This window comes from Acipenser ruthenus, chromosome 14 (assembly GCF_902713425.1).
Source record: "Acipenser ruthenus chromosome 14, fAciRut3.2 maternal haplotype, whole genome shotgun sequence".
NCBI lineage: Eukaryota > Metazoa > Chordata > Actinopteri > Acipenseriformes > Acipenseridae > Acipenser > Acipenser ruthenus.
The window spans coordinates 2,458,071-2,477,476 of NC_081202.1; the positions used below are offsets into that span (position 1 = coordinate 2,458,071).

A 19,406-nucleotide genomic window follows, 5' to 3' on the forward strand; every position below is an offset into this window, starting at 1 on the left:
GTAACAAGCACAATGTAGGTATGCTGTATTTAAGCCTTCCTTAAAGAGCCGTACCAGCTGGACTTGGAAAGAAGACATGTTGAAGAGCCCTTTTTAGGCCACAGTGGTTTTTTAAACTAGTCATAAGGATGTGATGACTGAAACAGGATATAAAGTTACAACAAGAAGAAGAAGAAGAAGAAGAAGAAGAAGAAGAAGAAGAAGAAGAAGAAGAAGAAGAAGAAGAAGAAGAAGAAGAAGAAGATGACTCTGATATTCCATACCCACACCTGGCTTATAATGCCTCATGTTGAGGGTATATTTACCAGTTATTGAGGATGTTCAGCCTCAATACCGCAACAGAATTGCTCTTTTAGCATAATGAGTAACACACTCACTTAGCAACCACAGGACCCCCCTCACCTCCCCTGGCTGGAATACGTGCTTCCTAATAATGAAAGCAGCCATGTCTCAAGCATGATGTTTCATTAGCAAGGCTCTCACTTTCTGGTATTGGTGCCTTTATAGCGTGGGGTTCTGGGAAAACCCCCTGAATGTTAGGAATAATCCTAAAGATTAAACCGTTGCATTTTAAAATAACACTTTGAATACCTTCCAAGTCATGCACTTGTCATACAGAAGGGCACTATGAATGTTTCTATTTAAAGAAAGAAAGAAAGAAAGAAAGAAAGAAAGAAAGAAAGAAAGAAAGAAAGAAAATGCCCGGCCACAGAAATGTGACTGCACTGAGTTGAACTCGGCATCATCTGGCTAAACAGATTTCTCGGAATGGATCTTCTCTGATTTCTGAACACACACAGAGGCTATTGTTGTATTAATTAATCAAAGTAATTATCAGAATGCCGTCTGGGTTATTATTAAACAATACGCAGAATGTGTTACTGCGGTGATCGTGTGGGAGGCCCAGCATGGGGGGCTAGTGCTCAGCTCACTGATACTTAGTCCACTCACTGATTGTTAATGTTTATGCGTTGTGCTTCAGATAATCATAACATATAATTAAACAAACAAACAGCAGAGGAACAAAATGCACCTGTTGCAGCATTGAATGGTATCAAATGCTTTTTTTTTTTCTTCTCACAAGTACTCTTCATGTGCGTAAAGCATATAACCACAACACAATTCAAACACAAAAGCTGTCATTTCATTAGTCTGGCACTGTTGTTCGTCAGATGCATCAATCATTTTGCCAGTGCAGGTGGTACAGATGGTTCACAATCCTTTCACCCTTAGGGACCCGGGTTCGAAAGGAATTGTAGGATCTCACCCAAGGCCCTAGTGGACATTATTGTAATCCGCAACACCAAGCAAACCCACAGTTCAGCAAAAACGCCATTGCTTGATCGAGGCCCAAAACAGAATAACGAGATTATACATTTCAATAAAACTAACAGGCAAAAGCATCATTTTAGTTATGTATTGTATAACATACTTACCCACCTGGCAACTTGATGCATGTGTAGGTTATACAATACATCCAAAATGATAGGCTCCGGTGTACCTGTATTCTGTCATGTCCTAATCAAGTGAACCCCTCTTAACTCTTCACTATTTCTTTGTGACTAGTTTCCTTAGACATTTTTTTAAAAGCTTTTGTAAAATTTTCCAAATCCCTTCTTATAAAGGTAAATAAGGTTTGATATTAATGAAAGTAGTCTTGCTCTTAATTGTATTAATACTTGTACTGTGATTCTTGAAATGTAGTTTTGTTTATGACTGTAAGTCGCCCTGGATAACGACGTCTGCTAAGAAATAAATAATGATAATAATAATAATAGTCTGTTCTATACTGTTGTTGGCTTCCTCAATGGTCTAGAACAGTTTTATGAGTGTCACACTTTATGCTAGTCCTACAAACAGACATACACAGCAGCCAGTCTATAATCTGTGTGAATATGTCCTGCTGGCGTAAGCTTGAAGGGGCGTCTGTATGGAAGTAGCAGCTCCCTTTCAACTGGATTTATACACAACAAATGACACAACTCAACATGTTGGGAAAGGTGCCGAAAACATCAATAAGCAAAGTGAAACCATATAGCAGCATGTTGTGAATTTCCTTAATTTCAAATCACTGCATATTTTCATTAAATTAAGACTCTTTCAGCCCACACTGCTACTGAGGGAATGCACTTAAACATTTCCTTAACAATAAATGAAACATTCGAACCCCCCCACCCCCCCCCCCCGCCCCAAGTTAACAAGCCAGCAAGGTCTTTTTTTCCCTACTTTGATACAATATTTAACTGTGTTCTCTAGCAATTCAATCCTTCATAATCACAACATAATGTGAAACTCTGTACTGAGAATATGGGGATGCTGAGTTAATTCCTAATGTGTGTGCTATTGTGCAGTATATCCTGCTTTAATGGATATTTGTGTTGCATTCCTACCTGATGTGATAGATTTGGTGTGAGCTCCCGCTGGGGACAATGTAAATTGTCTCCTACGCACACACACCCTGTAGAACCTCTGTGGGCTGAATGACCCAGTTCAGCTACGTCATTGAGGGATGCACGGTGGCAGACCTGTTTAAAGCCCTGCCACGTGGAGGGCAGGGTGAGGCGAGCGATCGAGAGATTGGGGTTCAGATCAGTTCCAGGTGGGTTGCCGTTCTTGGCTGGGGACCTAAAAGGTATCACCGCTTTGGCCTTTTCCCTCCTGCATGGTTAGAACAAACAATTGCCTTATGGCTCTTCAGCTGTAGCCCTGTTTGAATGTTAGCTGAGCACTGCCACCAGAGCACCGACTGAAGATCACAGGCCGACTTCAGTTCCTGTTGGCTCTTTACCCACTGAACGCTGAAGGAGAGAGTTCAGCCTGCGTGGTCTCCACGTAGCCTTGTATGGCATCTGTCCAGTAGCTTTTCTTGTTTTAGAAACAAACAAGAATCAGATCCTGAAAGGAGTCAACAAAGACATGGTGGGTTGTATTCACAAAGCATTTACCAACATGCTCAGTTTGCACCATTTGTTAAAGGAAAAGCTAATGTCACAAAACTAGCAAGACACAGCTAAGGTGCACGTTGGAGCAATTTGTTTATTTTGAGCTTTGTAACAACTTTTCCCTTTTTAGCTCGGAGGAGCATTGTGACTATGGACCTGCATATTTCATGACGGTTCCACAGAGAAACACAGGTTTAGGATTCTGTGACAGCAGACAGAGATGGGTACATCTTACTGGTCCACTAATAACACCAGCAACAATGAAATGAGGAAAAACATTTCGAACATTCATGAAAAATGTATTTTGCTTGTAACTTTACAGGCGCAAAACATTAAGCAGTTCATTTTTTTTCACTGACATCTTTATTGAGGAAAATCATTTGCTATATATAAACAAGGGTGACTACATTAACGTGTGGGAGTGCAATGCCCGACGCAAGCAGGGGAAACCTCAGTGTTGCATCTCGCCTGAAGGGAAAAGTGGACTGCTTGTTATTGATTGCTGTCAGTTTAAACACCGCTCCTTTGAAGGGCTGTGTCCCCAGCATTAAAACTTCAACTAATCTTTCATTTTTCACACTGCATGACAGCGGCAAGTGTAACTGACAGTAACAACCAAATTTGATTTGTCTTTCAACACATCTAAATAGCAATAAGGAAATAAAGCAATTCATATGATATTGGGACAGGAAAAAGCTCTGCACATTACATTATGGAAATAGTGCATGTTTTGTTGGTAACACTTTACATTGTATCTGTACTTACTGTGTATTTATATAGTAGTTACATAGTAAATACATGTGTGCATATAATGTTATTGTGCATAATTACAATGTACTTAATGTGTAATCTTTTTGCATGATATAACCCTAATCCTATCCCTAAAACCTAACCCAAACTCGAAATCCAACCTTAACCATTTTCTGCTACAATTGTGTACTTCCATATATCACTCAAAAATATTTACATGTTAAGTACATTGTAGCTATGCATAGTAACACTGTACGTACGCATGTACTTACTCAGTAACTATTGGAGACACAGTGTAAAGTGTTGCATAGTGTAGTTGTAGTTTAGCAGGGGCAGGGGCAGGGTTAAAAGCAGGTTAAATTGGTATATTTTGGATAAGCACCTGGACCAGGCAGCTGTGAGGTTCAGTAAAGAGAAGCTCGATGGGCTTGTGGCTTATGTTTTCTCAAAAAGATTGAAACCAGCCATCAATCAACAGACCCAGCAAACAGTACCACCTCATATGTACACATCCAGCATTGGTGCTGCTTCCATTGGATTAGACATACAGAAAACATGATTTAAAAGAAGTTCACCTCCCAGATTAATTACAGGTGGAGAAGGCTGGCCGCTATTTCCCAGCTTCCTCAAATACTGACTTTACATGCAGCGGCAGTGTTCAAAGATGCTCAATGAATGGAAGTGTACCTGGATGATGCAGATCGAGATGAAATGAAACTCTATTGTCAATTCTTTCAAGTGTGTGGAAGAAAATGTTACTCTGCTGCCCTCTGGTGCATGAAGTGTGATTTGTATGAGATACAGTTGAGCTTATAGGCAGTTACATAGTAATTACATGGTAAATACACTCAACCACATGTGTAACTACAGTGTAACAATCTACACCTGAACCTCAGAAATCCAAACTGCATGTTGTAAGGTAATGAGCACTACTGTGAAACTGGAGCCGTGTTTAGCATCTTGTATTGAACTCTTACAGAGTCTGTGTTAGATATTTAACTTCAGCTTTCCCATTTTTATTTTCATGTTACTGTTTTTATATTATACTACACATACAGTATTCATTTAAACTAGACTCACTGTATGGAATTAATATGTGTGTTCTGAAATTCATACTGCCCACTGTCCAAAATAGTTCAGATTTTTGATGTTCTAGAGTACCATGGTCCAGTGCAATCAGGTGTAGTTGAGAGACAGCTAATGTAAAGTGTCTCTGATATACAGTAGCTTTGTTATCAGTATTCATTGCACCCAGGATGTGAGTTTGTTCCAGTGTAGACTCCAGCTCAGATCTCCACTGGTATGATTTGAAGAGCGCTGCTGCAGATCAGGTTGTTTAGGTGCTGGTTTCCACTTCCTTCTCACTCAAACCAGCACCTTTCTGCTCAGGAAGGACGTTGTTTTTCATGTCCTGCTTTAAAAAGACTTTGACTTCAGCGGAAGCTTTTCTGTGGTCTCTTGTGAATTTCTTTTTTATCTGAATGATGACAAACCCAAAAAAGACGCAACCCATCAAGCGCAGGCCCAATATTAATCCAAGAAAGAGGAGCCTGTGAAATAAAGCAGAGTTAGATCCAAGGAAGAAGATCCTGTGAAATAAAGCAGAGGGCTTCAAGTAGATTTAGTGAGGCACACAGGGCTTCAAGCAGAGTTAGGGAGGCACACAGGGCTTCAAGCAGAGTTAGGGAGGCGCACAGGGCTTCAAGCATAGGGAGGCGCACAGGGCTTCAAGCAGAGTTAGGAAGGCGCACAGGGCTTCAAGAAGAGTTAGTGAGGCACACAGGGCTTCAAGTAGAGTTAGGGAGGTGCACAGGGCTTCAAGGAGAGTTAGTGAGGCACACAGGGCTTCAAGCAGAGTTAGGGAGGCGCACAGGGCTTCAAGCAGAGTTAGGAAGGCGCACAGGGCTTCAAGCAGAGTTAGGAAGGCGCACAGGGCTTCAAGCAGAGTTAGGGAGGCGCACAGGGCTTCAAGAAGAGTTAGTGAGGCACACAGGGCTTCTAGCAGAGTTAGGGAGGAGCACAGGGCTTCAAGCAGTTAGTGAGGGGCAAGGGCTTCAAGCAGAGTTAGGAAGGCGCACAGGGCTTCAAGCAGAGTTAGGGAGGCGCACAGGGCTTCAAGTAGAGTTAGTGAGGCGCACAGGGCTTCAAGCAGTAAGCGAGGCACACAGGGCTTCAAGCAGTTAGTGGGGCGCACAGGGCTTCAAGCAGTTAGGGAGGCGCACAGGGCTTCAAGCAAAGTTAGTGAGGCACACAGGGCTTCAAGCAGAGTTAGGGAGGCTCACAGGGCTTCAAGCAGAGTTAATGAGGCACACAGGGCTTCAAGCAGCAAAGCACTGTCCATCATGAAATCCAGGATTACCAAGCACATTGCTGATGCTGAATCACTGGGATCTTTTAAGACTCAACTTGACAAAGTTCTGAGATCCATCAGCTACTAGGAACCATAGGAGCAATGATGGGTCAAATGGCCTCCTCTCATTTGTATTGTTCTTATGTTCTTATATTCTTAAGACCACCCCCTGGAGGAAAAAAGTGTGAGCCCCCCCTTATGTACACCATGAATGAAACTCATTTGATTCTACTTGAAGCTGGTCAAAGGTAAAAATACATCTGCTCAGCTTCTGATAAACCTCCTTTGGAAGAGAATCAACAAAAGAACAAGACATTCATTATGTAAACTGTAATACATGTATTAGGAGGTGTTGCATTTGAAACATGCCTTGGAATATCGGAATGAACAAGATATTTTCTCAGTCTTCTGTTTATGTCCTTTGTGTGCTAAGTGCTACACATAGCATAAGAGTAGAGCTCTTACCTTTATCTGGAGACATGGGAAGTCTTTGCAGAACTAGGGGAAATTCTGCTCACAATGATTTTTTGGTAACATTTTACATGAAGTGTCTCTAATTACTGCGTATTTACATAGTAGTTACTTCGTAAATACATGTGTACTTACACATCATTACAATGTTATTATGCATAGTTACAATGTACTTCATGTGTAATTTTCTTTGCATGATATAACCATAACCCTAATTAACGTGTGGATGCAGACATTGGACCATCTGCCTGTTCCATGACTCTTTCACACTGCTCTTAGTAAGAGTGACATGATCCAACATGTGTTACCTGAATGAGACGTTGTTATCCACCCTGCATGACCCAACATGTGTTGCCTGAATGAGAAGTTGTTATAAATCCTGCATGATCCAACAGGTGTTACCTGAATGAGACGTTGTTATAAAACCTGCATGATCTAACATGTGTTACCTGAATGAGACGTTGTTATAAATCCTGCATGATCTAACATGTGTTACTTGAATGAGACGTTGTTATCCACCCTGCATGATCTAACATGTGTTACCTGAATGAGATGTTGTTATAAATCCTGCATGATCTAACATGTGTTACCTGAATGAGATGTTGTTATAAATCCTGCATGATCTAACATGTGTTACCTGAATGAGATGTTGTCGTACACCCTGCATGCTCCACGACCCCCACACTTCTTGGTCCCCCATTTCATGCATGTTGAGTCAATCAGGGCTCCAAAATAAATTGGAGCTGGGATCCCACCTGAAAAGAAACAGTCAATGTATTCCAAAGCTACACGCTCTCCCTTCAAGCTAGAAACCAGTAAGCTCACTTTAGAAACCCGACAGCAGAGATCGCTATCGTACTCATTAAACAGTGCAGACGCATGAACTGTGACCAAACTTGTTGCATCTAATTGACTTCCCTTCTTTTGAATTATACCGCTGTCGAGCTGCGACTATGTGGGAATGCAAGGCTTTTCAATGGCCGATTATACACTTTGGGGCAGGCTGCAATTTTTACATCTTACAGCTCCAGGGGAAACAACGTTCAAAACGACTTTTTTTTACCATGTTTAGTACCCCTCTCGCCAATCTGGCGGGTGGCTCATTCACAACCGCGGTGTAGTACCACTTTCCAGTTGTATTGTGGGAAGAAGAAGCAAGCAGCTCTTATTCATGCCAGGGGTTGTACGTATGCATGAACCAGGACTCATTAGGGGCTGTACGTACGCATGAACCAGGACACATTAGGGGCTGTACGTATACATGAACCAGGACACATTAGGGGCTGTACGTATACATGAACCAGGACACATTAGGGGCTGTACGTATACATGAACCAGGACACATTAGGGGCTGTACGTATACATGAACCAGGACTCATTAGGGGCTGTACGTATAAATGAACCAGGACTCATTAGGGGCTGTATGTATGCATGAACCAGGACTCATTAGGGGCTGTACATATGCATGAAGGAGGCTGTGAGGTCCAGTGGTTAAAGAAAAGGGCTTGTAACCAGGAGGTCCCCGATTCAAATCCCACCTCAGCCACTGACTCATTGTGTGACCCTAAGCAAATCACTTAACCTCCTTGTGCTCCGTCTTTCGGGTGAGACGTAATTGTAAGTGACTCTACAGCTGATGCATAGTTCACACACCCTGGTCTCTGTAAGTCGCCTTGGATAAAGGCGTCTGCTAAATAAACAAATAAAAATAATAATAATGAACCAGGACTCATTAGGGGCTTGTAATGATTGTAATGAGACTTCAGGATGAGTTTTTAAAAAGATAAAACTCCTGTCCAGCTCTGTAACAACTGCCTCACTCTTGCATTTTTATATCATATTATCTTTCTTAAACAAAATAAAATAAATCAAACTTACCAAATGCTCTCAATGCCAGCGTATACATTCCCACCGATAGTGATTTCAGCTCTGGATCCACACACCTGTCCATAGAGCAGAAGAGCAAGCATTGCACTTTGATGCAGTTTGTCTAATTGGTGTGGACATCATGAGATTAAAAACAGCTTGGAGGACCCAAACATGACAAAAATAGAAAAAGACACCACTAATAAAAATAAAAGAGCATTTAAAAAAAAGTACATACTTTGACCTAAGTGACTGCCACCCTGTGGGCTCAAGTAATTGGCATTGACAACAATAGAAAAGCAGGGATGGAAATCAGACTCCCATTGCATAGCAGTTTGACCCATTCCTGGTTTTACTGTGAGTTTAATAAAACACCTGAGCTTGTTACATGTAATAATGTGACTAATCAAGCTCTGAGCAAAACCTGGAATGAGTGAAAGTGTTATGCAATAGGAGTCTTATTTCCATCCCTGGAAATGGAAACTTGATTCACAGGAGTTCACAAGCCTGTGCTGGATCTTCCTCCTATACAGACACAGAGTCTGTTTTACACGTGTCTATTGTAAAAGAGAATTAGACAACTAGAACTGAAGAGCAGCTGTTGAACTCAGATCAGTGTATATCTCAATTGTATGATAAACTACACTTTAAAGAATGCACTTCTAACACTGCATTTTACTGGAAGGAAGCCAGGCTGGTTTACCTGAGATTTATAATGAACATCGGCATGCTTCCCAGAGAAAGAATGAAGAAGCTTAAGGATTGGAACGCCAAGTAATATATGAACATTCTGGAACACTTCTCCTCTCGGGGGCACTGGCCCAGAACTGCAGAGAAATTCCCAGATTCTGACTTAGGAAAAGCTTCAATACACCTGCAGGCATGAAACGCCTAGAGCAAGGAAAATGAAAAAGCAATTTAATGTAAAGGCATATGATTAGAGTGTTCACGCATTTTTAAAACTATTTTTCTCAATTTGTTAATTTATTTGTATTTAATTAAGCAAAGTGGTGGTTCTGGCAAGGAACTCACTTTAACTTCAGATCCAATCACGTAAACTTCAAGCATATTTTAGGCACTTCCAATAGCAGATCAAATCAACAATCGAATTGCTAGTATCTTATTCGTCATTTCATAACCAGTACGTCCAAAGGATTTATAACTTACTTCAATCCATTATGCCCATTATAATAGTGTTGTCTAATCTATGTTTTAATAAATAATCTATCCTCACTTAATTATTTTTGTCTACCCAATTTGAATGTTGCCTCACCGATGGAACACAAGAGAACTAAAAATCAACGTCTATTCCAGCTGTCAAGCCAAACCTGTCGAATCTAAACAATGGATGTTGCCAAGGTAATGAACCCAGTAAGTGAGGTCCCAGCCTGAGAAGTCTGGAAGAACTTGAACAATGAATGGTTTGTAAGACAACAGGAGCATTAATGGAATATTACGTAGGTTGGCCTCACCGTGCTTATTCCACTTCCTCTGGATATGTTACAGCCAGCGAAGCAAGGGGAAACATACGTCATCCCATTCTCTCCGCACACTGGCTCCCACTGGTTCACTGGGCAACCACAGCCAGAGTTACAGGCCACTGACACACTGCTCTCCAAGTCTGAAATCCCTGTTCTGAAATACAACCATAACTAGTTGTGCATGTTGACTTTGGCCTATGTTTTGCACTGTTTCTATTAAAATATTTCAGTTAAAGAGTGGTCACATTACTCCAGCTACAGCCAACTAGCTCATACAAATAATAAATAAATAAAGCGCAGTTCTAGATATTGAAAGTCCTTCTGTATAATTCTGCCAAAGCATTCTCACCCTCCATAGGAAACTGTGAGTCCAGCGATCTCAGTGTTTTCACAGGTCAATGCAAAATAAGGTAAGATACAGAGGCTGCCAATGATAGCTGTGCCCAGTCCCATCTTGGTTGCTCCCATGAGATCTAGCTTAAACTTCTTCATGATAAGGCCACTGAAGAAAATCCCCAAGGAAACAGCCGGCATGCTGGTAACACCTAAAGAACAATGAAAAGACGTTTGACCCAGCTCTTGAAAACGTGGAACAGACTAATAAAAATGTGCGGCAAACTTCTCTTTAAAACGAAATGATTGGGTGGAATATTTGTTCTTCTTTTACCTAAAAATAAACCTACAATGGTAACCTCTTTAAAAGTTTACCTGTGGTTTTCCCGTGCATTGTCCCTGGTTGTACTATGTTCATTTAAATATGCTGTCCCTTACCTCTTTACCACACTTTCACTACGATTTGCTTTGCTTTTACTGTTAAGGAGGCTGTGTGGTCCAGTGGTTAAAGAAAAGGGCTTGTAACCAGGAGGTCCCCGGTTCAAATCCCACCTCAGCCACTGACTCATTGTGTGACCCTGAGCAAGTCACTTAACCTCCTTGTGCACCATCTTTCGGGTGAGACGTAATTGTAAGTGACTCTGCAGCTGATGCATAGTTCACACACCCGAGTCTCTGTAAGTCGCCTTGGATAAAGGCGTCTGCTAAATAAACAAATAATAATAATACTATGCCATATTTTTACAAGGGAACTGCCAAGACAAATACCGGATTTTGAGGAGGGGCCGATGATCTATTCAGTGCTAACAAGATATTTAGTGGAGGTGATTTGAGTGGGACAAAATAGGCAATAAATGACCTGTCGATCAGCATGTATTGATCTGTTGCAATGTTTGTGGAGGGAATCGTATTTCATTTAAAAAAAACCTGTAGTGGAAATTCTCAATTCATCAGCACCATTGTGAGAGAGGAAAAGTAACACTTTACATCAAGGGTCTCTAATTACTGTGTATTTACTTAATGTAAAGTGTTCCTGGATGAAAAACAACCATTCAAGTTACACAGCTGGAAACAGTTATTTTTGAACTTACCTATTAAAAAGTTAGCCTTGGATGCTGATTCTCCAAACTGTTGCTCTAAGTATTTTGGTGTGTACGTTATCAAAATGATGACCCCATTGAACATTATAACGTTTGCTATGAGATATAATACGTAGATCTTGTTTGTGAGTAGACGCTTCAAGGATGGCAAAAAATCTGCAGGGAAAAAGGAGATTACCATTAAAATGTAAAAAATACTGCAGTACATATAACAACCTTTTATTATGTCTCTGTATTTTTGTATTGAACTCTATTATATTTCCTGTTTTTGTTACATCAGGACAATATTTTTTTTTATTGTAGTCTTGTTTTGTGAATCACGAGTATTTATTAAACGACAACTAGGCATCAGAACATCAGGTACAGCATAGTTACAGTGCTGGTTTAGTCTTAGAAAGTGGTACATCGTCAGAATGTGGTACGCATACCAAAACGTGACCTGTGTAATGTCAGAAAGTGGTAAGCGGTCAGATTTTGGTACAGGTGCAATCAATTGCGATCTGATGGGTGTTTTCCAATTGTCAGAGGTACATTTACCATTAATTATACTTTTTTTTGCAAACTTAAACTGGAAACAGACAATCAATTTCTCTAAAAAGAAAAGAACAATTCACGACGAACAAGACAAAATGAGAAGTCCAGTGCGAAGTTGCCGAAGTAAAAAAATGTACAAAACCCAATGAATTGCATATGATAAATATTCACATACTGTTATCTTAATGTGGAAAAATATGATAAATTCAATGTAAAAGACCGAAAACAGTGTAACGTACCAAATTTGAATGGGTGCATCCCTGCTTTCTTAGCAGAAGTTGTTTAGGCATGCGCGAGCAAGTGCAGTGTGCTGAGTACCGCATACCTGAAAATAACACTACACCGGTGCTGCTGATGGGTCCAGCTTTGTATCAAATCCCAAATCGTTAGATCATGCTTTATCACCATGGCAAATTATCTTAAGAAGGTAATAAAACTAAAAGAACATAACAACAAGCCAAAAATCAATAAATATAATTTGTACACAATTGAGAAAACAATGGTGCAACTCAAATATAAAACGTACCCTTTGCAACGTCTATGATTTTGGGCTGCTCGTCTGTTGCGTTTGTTTGCTGGTTTCCTTGTAACAGATTTTGTTCTGCTGCAGCGGTGGAATCTTTTTCCGGACCCCCTTCTTTGGGCAGAGTTTTGGGTAGAAAAAAGAACGGAAATGCAGAAACCAAGCTAGTTCCTCCAGCGATTATAAAGCCAAGCCACCAAGCACCGACCCAACGGGAATCCTTCATTGATATGGTAATACTTTCTGCAATAAATAACTTAAATAAATAAGCAAATAAATACATACATACAAAATGGATACTAGCTGCACACAGTTTTAAAAAGTCATAAGATGGGGAAACAGCAATGACTCAGTATTTTCTTTTTTTTAACCAATATTTTTGACATTGAAGGGTGCTGAGCACAAAGTAACAGCTAACATAATACAACAGCAATACACAAGAAAACACAAATCAGAGCTTAATAATAAACAAACTTTTTGTGCTAAGTTTGTGTTTCTTTTAATGACTTACCAAGATCAACAAATCCGATGTCTACATACAGCTTGGCACAAAAGGACCCGAGCGTGAACCCAAAAAGAGGTCCAATCACTGCAATGGTATGGAGGCACCCTGAAACACACAGAGGAAGAAAAAAGAGAATCTTCAATTCGGTTTTCTTTATGACAGTTATAAGAACGTTGAGTCTTGAAGGATCTCAGTGATTCAGCATCAACAACAAGGCTTGGTACTCCATACCATACACTGTGTAAAGAATGGTTTCCTACCCCCTGTCCCAAGTCTATCTCCACTTAATGTCAGCTGTGCTGAGTTTAATGTATTGGCTAGTTTGAACTTTGATAGCACCTTTTAAGATTTTAACAACTTCTGTCAAACCCCCCTAGAACCTTTTTTTGTTCTCAATAGATTTTGTTTCTTTAACCTATTGCTATACAGTAAATCTTTCCTTTAATCCCTGGATTAAAGGATTAAAAGTCCTTTTCGTATTGCTGGAACCAGAATTGAACACTGTGCTAACTCACCATTATACAACGTCATCATAACCTAATTTGATTTGTACTCTACACTTATGACTATATAGCCAAGCATTCTTTTTGCTTTTCATGAGTCATGTCCACGTCAAAGGCAGAGTTACCAATGTAAAAGGCTGAGTTTTCTGGGCTGGCGAAATCATCAATGAATGAAATTCCCAGCGGTGTAATGGTTGCTTCACCAACCCCTCGTAACATGTTTCCCAGCAGCACAGCAACCCACATCAGGGAGCCTCCATCATGTTCACAAGCTGGACAAAAGAAAGGGTGTGTGTGTAAAATAAAACACAATCCATGAGAGAGTTATAGATGCAGATGCAGACTCAATACGATATCAAGTTTATTTTTATTATCATTGTCAGCAGAGGCTGGGCACAAACCAACGACCACGCAAACCACAAGTGAGCTTCTTAACCGCTGTGCAAATAAGCCTGTCTCATCTGCATTCATGGTCAGAGAGCTTTTAACCTCATCTCACCAACAGGGGTCAGAATCTGTAACTGCAGTGCATCACACAACACTGCCCGTTACACACAGACTCAATAGGATAGGCAGCTTTTTTTGGTTTTGTATTGATCTCAGTGCACATTAGCTTACCCGCTATTCTGGAAGATTGTTGCTGGGCCTCAAGCTCTGTAAGCTGGCCTGGGTCTTGTGAACACGGGAAGCTCACTGTGCTGGAGTTAGTTGAAGCTGATATTGTTGATTCGTATTTATAGCTGTGAAGAAAATCACCAGAATCTGCATAAAGACTTTCAAACAGCTAAGGATTGTTTGTGCAAAAACAAGAACATCTGACATAAAGTCAATCAACATTTTGAAGCAAATGCCTTCAATTAATTTCAGTTCTAGGACCTAACTTTATCCACAAAAGAAAACTCTTACCGTCCCATAAGGAAATGAGGTAGCGCCATGAGTAATGTTCCAATAGACATCAGCATGCATCCAGCACCGATTATTTTTGGTCTGTGAAACTTTGCTCCAAAATAGCTTACCAATGTTAGCACCAGCAAATTACCTAAAATAAATACACAAGCATAGTTTTGGTCCCTTAAACCAAGCAGACATGCCCTTTTTAGTATAAAATTGCATAGAACATGGGCTTTTGAAGTCATACTTACCCATTTCAAAGCTGCCGTCAATAACCCCGATAACAGAACTGGGAATCTCAAATCTCCTCTCTATCTGGGTAATGGAGCTTTTCATGTAACTTCCAGATAATGCCTTGGAAAAGTATGTAAATGATAGAGCTACCAAAAACATCTGTCAAGAAAACAAAGATATAAAAATATAATACCAAAAAAGATATAATGCAAGTTTACTATTTTGCACCATTATTCTATCCCGTACCTTTCACCCCATAGGAAACGAATGGCCAGATTCTCAGTTGTAACCCCTCTAGACAGACTGCTTGCCTACAAGATATCTTGATATGAATAGACAATCACCCACTCTTCAAGTATCAGCAAAACCATGCTGCCTTACTAATGTTATCCATTTACTACCAATTCAGAATCATTTTACTTAAAAAATGGGTTTCTGCAACTGTAACGTCCAAGACAGACTGTACCAGGATTTAGCATTGCGAAATCTGCTCCTGAGGTATAGTACAGCCTGCTCATTAACATGGTCTGCAGGTTATCATCTATATATTTAGAAGTCAAGCAGTCTGAGTGTGGTAAAAAGGGTAGCGTTATGTCCCAGCCCCAGTATCAGAAACCAGCAGGCATGTCCCAATACTTTCTGGAGCCACTGCACATGCTCTTGTGGAGTATTGGATCTGAACTTTGTAACACAGCTTCCACAGCCTGCTCTGTGTGCTTGTTATGCACATGTCATGAAAGGAGTTCAAGGTTATACACACAGTAGCACACGCTAACGCCACCTTAATGCCCAACAAACATTATCTACAACCTGAAATGACAAAACTATTGGGTGCAAAATAGTACACTGATGATGTGTTTGTCTACCTAATTTAGAGGTTTGTTTGATCAACCTGTACACTGATGATAAGCCCCAGTTGTTTTTAGAGCATTTTCCAGCACTGGGGGACCCCCTGGAGTTCCTCAACAACGTATTTTTAAGTGTAATCCCATATGGAGTTGACGCAATACTGTGCTGTAAAAGGTTAAAGGCTGATCAAATCAAACCATGGTTTCCAAGTTTGAAGGTACAGATCATGTATTGGATTAAGTCAGAAAGAAACCCATCCAGTGATACCCAACCAGCTCTATCTCAACAAGCAGCGGTTACTTTATTAACTAAACAACGAGCTCTATCTCAATGAGCAGCGGTTACTGTATTAACTGAGCAACCAGCTCTATCTCAACGAGCTGTGGTTACTGTATTAACTGAACAACTAGCTCTATCTCAACGAGCTGTGGTTACTGTATTAACTGAACAACCAGCTCTATCTCAATGAGCAGCGGTTACTGTATTAACTGAGCAACCAGCTCTATCTCAACGAGCAGCGGTTACTGTATTAACTGAACAACCAGCTCTATCTCAACGAGCAGCGGTTACTGTATTAACTGAACAACCAGCTCTATCTCAACGAGCAGCGGCTACTGTATTAACTGAACAACCAGCTCTATCTCAACGAGCAGCGGTTACTGTATTAACTGAACAACCAGCTCTATCTCAATGAGCAGCGGTTACTGTATTAACTGAACAACCAGCTCTATCTCAATGAGCAGCGGTTACTGTATTAACTGAACAACCAGCTCTATCTCAACGAGCAGCGGTTACTGTATTAACTGAACAACCAGCTCTATCTCAACAAGCAGTGGTTACTGTATTAACTGAGCAACCAGCTCTATCTCAACGAGCAGCGGTTACTGTATTAACTGAACAACCAGCTCTATCTCAACGAGCAGCGGTTACTGTATTAACTGAACAACCAGCTCTATCTCAACAAGCAGCGGTTGCTGTATTAACTGAACTATTAAGCTACTAAAAAAAAATATAAGCCAAAAATGTTTAGCAACCATCAGCCCCTAAGCCAAGTTGATCACATCATTGAAATGGGCTTTGCTTTGTTTAAACAGTTGTAAAGATGTTACTATAGTAATGTATTATTATATTTTCTTAGTTTTGGTTTATGAATATGTTATTATATATGAACTAACCAGTAACACACAATAAGAAAATCATGTTAAAGTGTTAGTAAATAGTTAACAGTTATTAAACAAAGTGCCTCTTATAATAATGTGGGTGCCTTTCTACCAGTAGCATTGCGTTTTCAAAGGAAGTGAATCTGAAATGTCGTGGTTGGTGGTGTCATGAAAGTTGAAATCATGTCTGGCAAGCTAAATCACAGAAAAGGGACTTGTAGGAAAGTCATTGTGCTCTTAAGAGTTAAGAAAATTATTTTAAACCCTTGGTTATCCCCCCTTTAAATATTCCTTTAAAAAGTTGTGAGTATCATCTGGGTCAGTCAGTGTTTTTATAAAGAGCTCTTTTGTAGCAGTAATCTTTACAAGTTCACCGCTACAGCACGTACAGCACATTGACCAGGCACATTAGCACATACCTTTATATTGGGAGTGCAGCATTTTCTTGTTTTTGCTTCTGCCGGATCTTCAAGAGGAGACAGTTCTTTCTTTAAAGGAGGATCAGAAAACCCCTCTGCTCTCGTCTCCACTGTCATTTTTCCTGAACAGGTTTGAGTCTTCTGTGAGCTGTCCAATAATGAATACTGACTGTGCCCAAATATGCTTTTGCACTGGCCAGAAAGAGTTATTAACAGCTGGTTCTGATTAGGAATTAACTGCAGACAGGCTAAACTGAAACCATCTTTACAGTTACTCGGCCCATGGTATTTCTTATGGCTCTTTATAAAAAAATTATTAATAATAAAAGCAGCAATATACAATTAATGATACTCAGTTAAAACCATTTCACTATCCCTTCACTTACATTCATGTGAAAAGAAAATTGTAGTAATGTATTTAGTAATGTATTTATTAATAACTAGAATGTATTTAAAACTATGCATTCTGTCACATTTTGAACAAAATGCTGCACTGTAATTCAAGTTTAAGAGTTTCACATTGTAAACACATTTTGAAATACTTTATACTGTAATGTTTTATTTTGTATCATGGGATTTCTGTTTACCTAAACTTTAATTTGTAACATTAAGTAATGTGTTACTTTTATTTCCATTAATAACAATCACAAACATACATACTAACGCATCATTTCATTCTAAATTCATATTGAGCTCATATGAAGTACACATCAAGCAATCATTATGGGAATAAATAATTCTTAAGCAGCTATTATGTAATGCTATTCTTTGTCATTGGAATCTAAAATAAAGCAAAACCAGACATGATTAAGAACATCACCAGGAGAAATACATCCGAATATAATAATGTTATTATTTCATTTAAAAAAGCACTTTAAAAAATCTTACTATGTCAGTTCAGTCCTCTGGATCATCCCAAATGAAGCTTCTCCTGGTTCACCTTTGAAGCTTTAAGAGATAATTAACCAGTATTGATATTTGCACTCGTATTTGTCTTAGATGGCAGACATCAGGCACCATTAACTATACAGGATGTTCCCTGAAAAGACCAGGAGGAATGTAGACTTGGAAGACCGGTATTGTGCAAACCAGGATTAAACTTATAAAGTTCTTATCAAGACCTTCGCTCCGTACTTGATTGCTAGTCTCTTATTATCCTTAATAACAGTAACTGTTTATAGCATCTTTTCTAACACATGTATAGATGCATTATTCAGTGTTTCTAGAGCAGACATGTTTGATGCAGAGTTGACTTACCGACTCATAAGGAAATGAGGTAGCGCTGTGAGTAATGTTCCAACAGACCATTACTCAGATCAACTTTGCTCCAGAGTAGTTTACAAATGGTAACAGTAGCACATTACCTAGAATACATACACATAGTTATGGTCCTTTAAAGCAGGCGATCTCAAACTTGTTTTGCTGGGCCCCCCTTTGGAAATGTTTCAGGCTGTGACGACCCCCCCTCCCGCAGTGCGATCTCATATGAAATGACTTTACATACTACATAGGAACGCTACATGAAGAAGCAGAGACATGCCTGCAGTCAATGGTGCCGGAGCCTTTCTGAAAGTGTGCATGGAGGAGTCAAGAGCCATGGGTGAGAGGTTTGGTGGGTAGCAACGGGTTTCAACATTAACAAATTAAATTTGTAGCAAATTTAAAAACACACTTAAATTTGACCAAACATCTCAACTGTAAAATAAATAATCAGATTACAAAATGAAACCATAGCATAATTAGACCCACAGAGGAGGTAGCATTTAAAACAACGACTAGCAGGGCTGGACTCCTGCAGAAAATAATGAGTGGACTGTCTGGATAATTGATCTATTAAACCATTTTGGCCATTTTGTTTTAGATTTCGATTTGTCTACTTTTGGGATGTAATTGTTTTGTGCCTCTAGTACTACGTTTTTAAAAGCAGCCATCCTTTTTCTGTGGATGCTTTCTCTATTTTACTCCAATCTACTTCAGTTAGTCTCTGTTTCATACCTTCGTAGTTTGCTTTTCTAAAATTGCAAACCTTAGCTTTAGTCATTACTTTTTGGGTTTTAAAAATCACTTCAAATGAGACCATGTTGTGGTCTGAGTTTGCCAATGGTTCTCTGACCTCTGTTTTAGTTATTCTGTCTTCGTTATTTGAAAAGACTAAATCAAGGCATGCCTCCCCTCTAGCCGATACCTTGACAAATTGCGTTAGGAAGTTGAAACCCCCCATTAGTATGGCTTCTCCTTTGCTACATGCATTTCTAATGTCATTGTATAACAGATTACTTTGCTCAGCATCTGAATTTGGCGGTCTATAGCATGCTCCTATTATTATGCCCTTTGAATTTGTGTCCATTATTCTGACCCATATTGATTTGGCGTTGTTTTCTTCATCCAGATTTAACACCTGGGCTTGAAGACTATTTCTTATGTATAGCGCTACCCCTCTGCCTCTTCTTTCCTGCCTGCCTTTCCTATACAGTGTGTACCCACTAATATTATAT

General features: G+C 39.8%; 1 protein-coding gene across 1 annotated transcript; it reads right to left on the minus strand.

The window, feature by feature from the left end:
- Window positions 1-3,069: 3,069 nt before the first annotated feature.
- LOC117419943 (solute carrier organic anion transporter family member 1C1-like) lies at window positions 3,070-17,819 on the minus strand. Its single transcript, XM_034033354.3, has 15 exons — window positions 17,800-17,819; window positions 16,912-17,103; window positions 14,501-14,642; window positions 14,265-14,397; window positions 13,977-14,098; window positions 13,484-13,630; window positions 12,862-12,960; window positions 12,354-12,593; window positions 11,285-11,449; window positions 10,210-10,405; window positions 9,852-10,014; window positions 9,083-9,270; window positions 8,392-8,456; window positions 7,151-7,268; window positions 3,070-5,242 (listed from the first exon to the last, which is right to left on the minus strand). The coding sequence occupies exons 2-15, from the start codon at window positions 17,026-17,028 to the stop codon at window positions 5,029-5,031; spliced, it is 2,109 nt and encodes a 702-aa protein (XP_033889245.3). The 5' UTR covers window positions 17,029-17,103; window positions 17,800-17,819; the 3' UTR covers window positions 3,070-5,028.
- Between the last annotated feature and the right edge of the window lie 1,587 nt (window positions 17,820-19,406).

Coding starts and splice junctions, on each gene's coding strand:
- LOC117419943 (XM_034033354.3), bottom strand. CDS start 17,028: ATGACAGTGGAGACGAGAGCAGAGGGGTTTTCTGATCCTCCTTTAAAG. Junction 14,643..16,911: donor GCTGCACTCCCAATATAAAG/GTATGTGCTAAT, acceptor TTTTCTTGACAG/ATGTTTTTGGTAGCTCTATC. Junction 12,594..12,861: donor CATCGGATTTGTTGATCTTG/GTAAGTCATTAA, acceptor TATTTATTGCAG/AAAGTATTACCATATCAATG.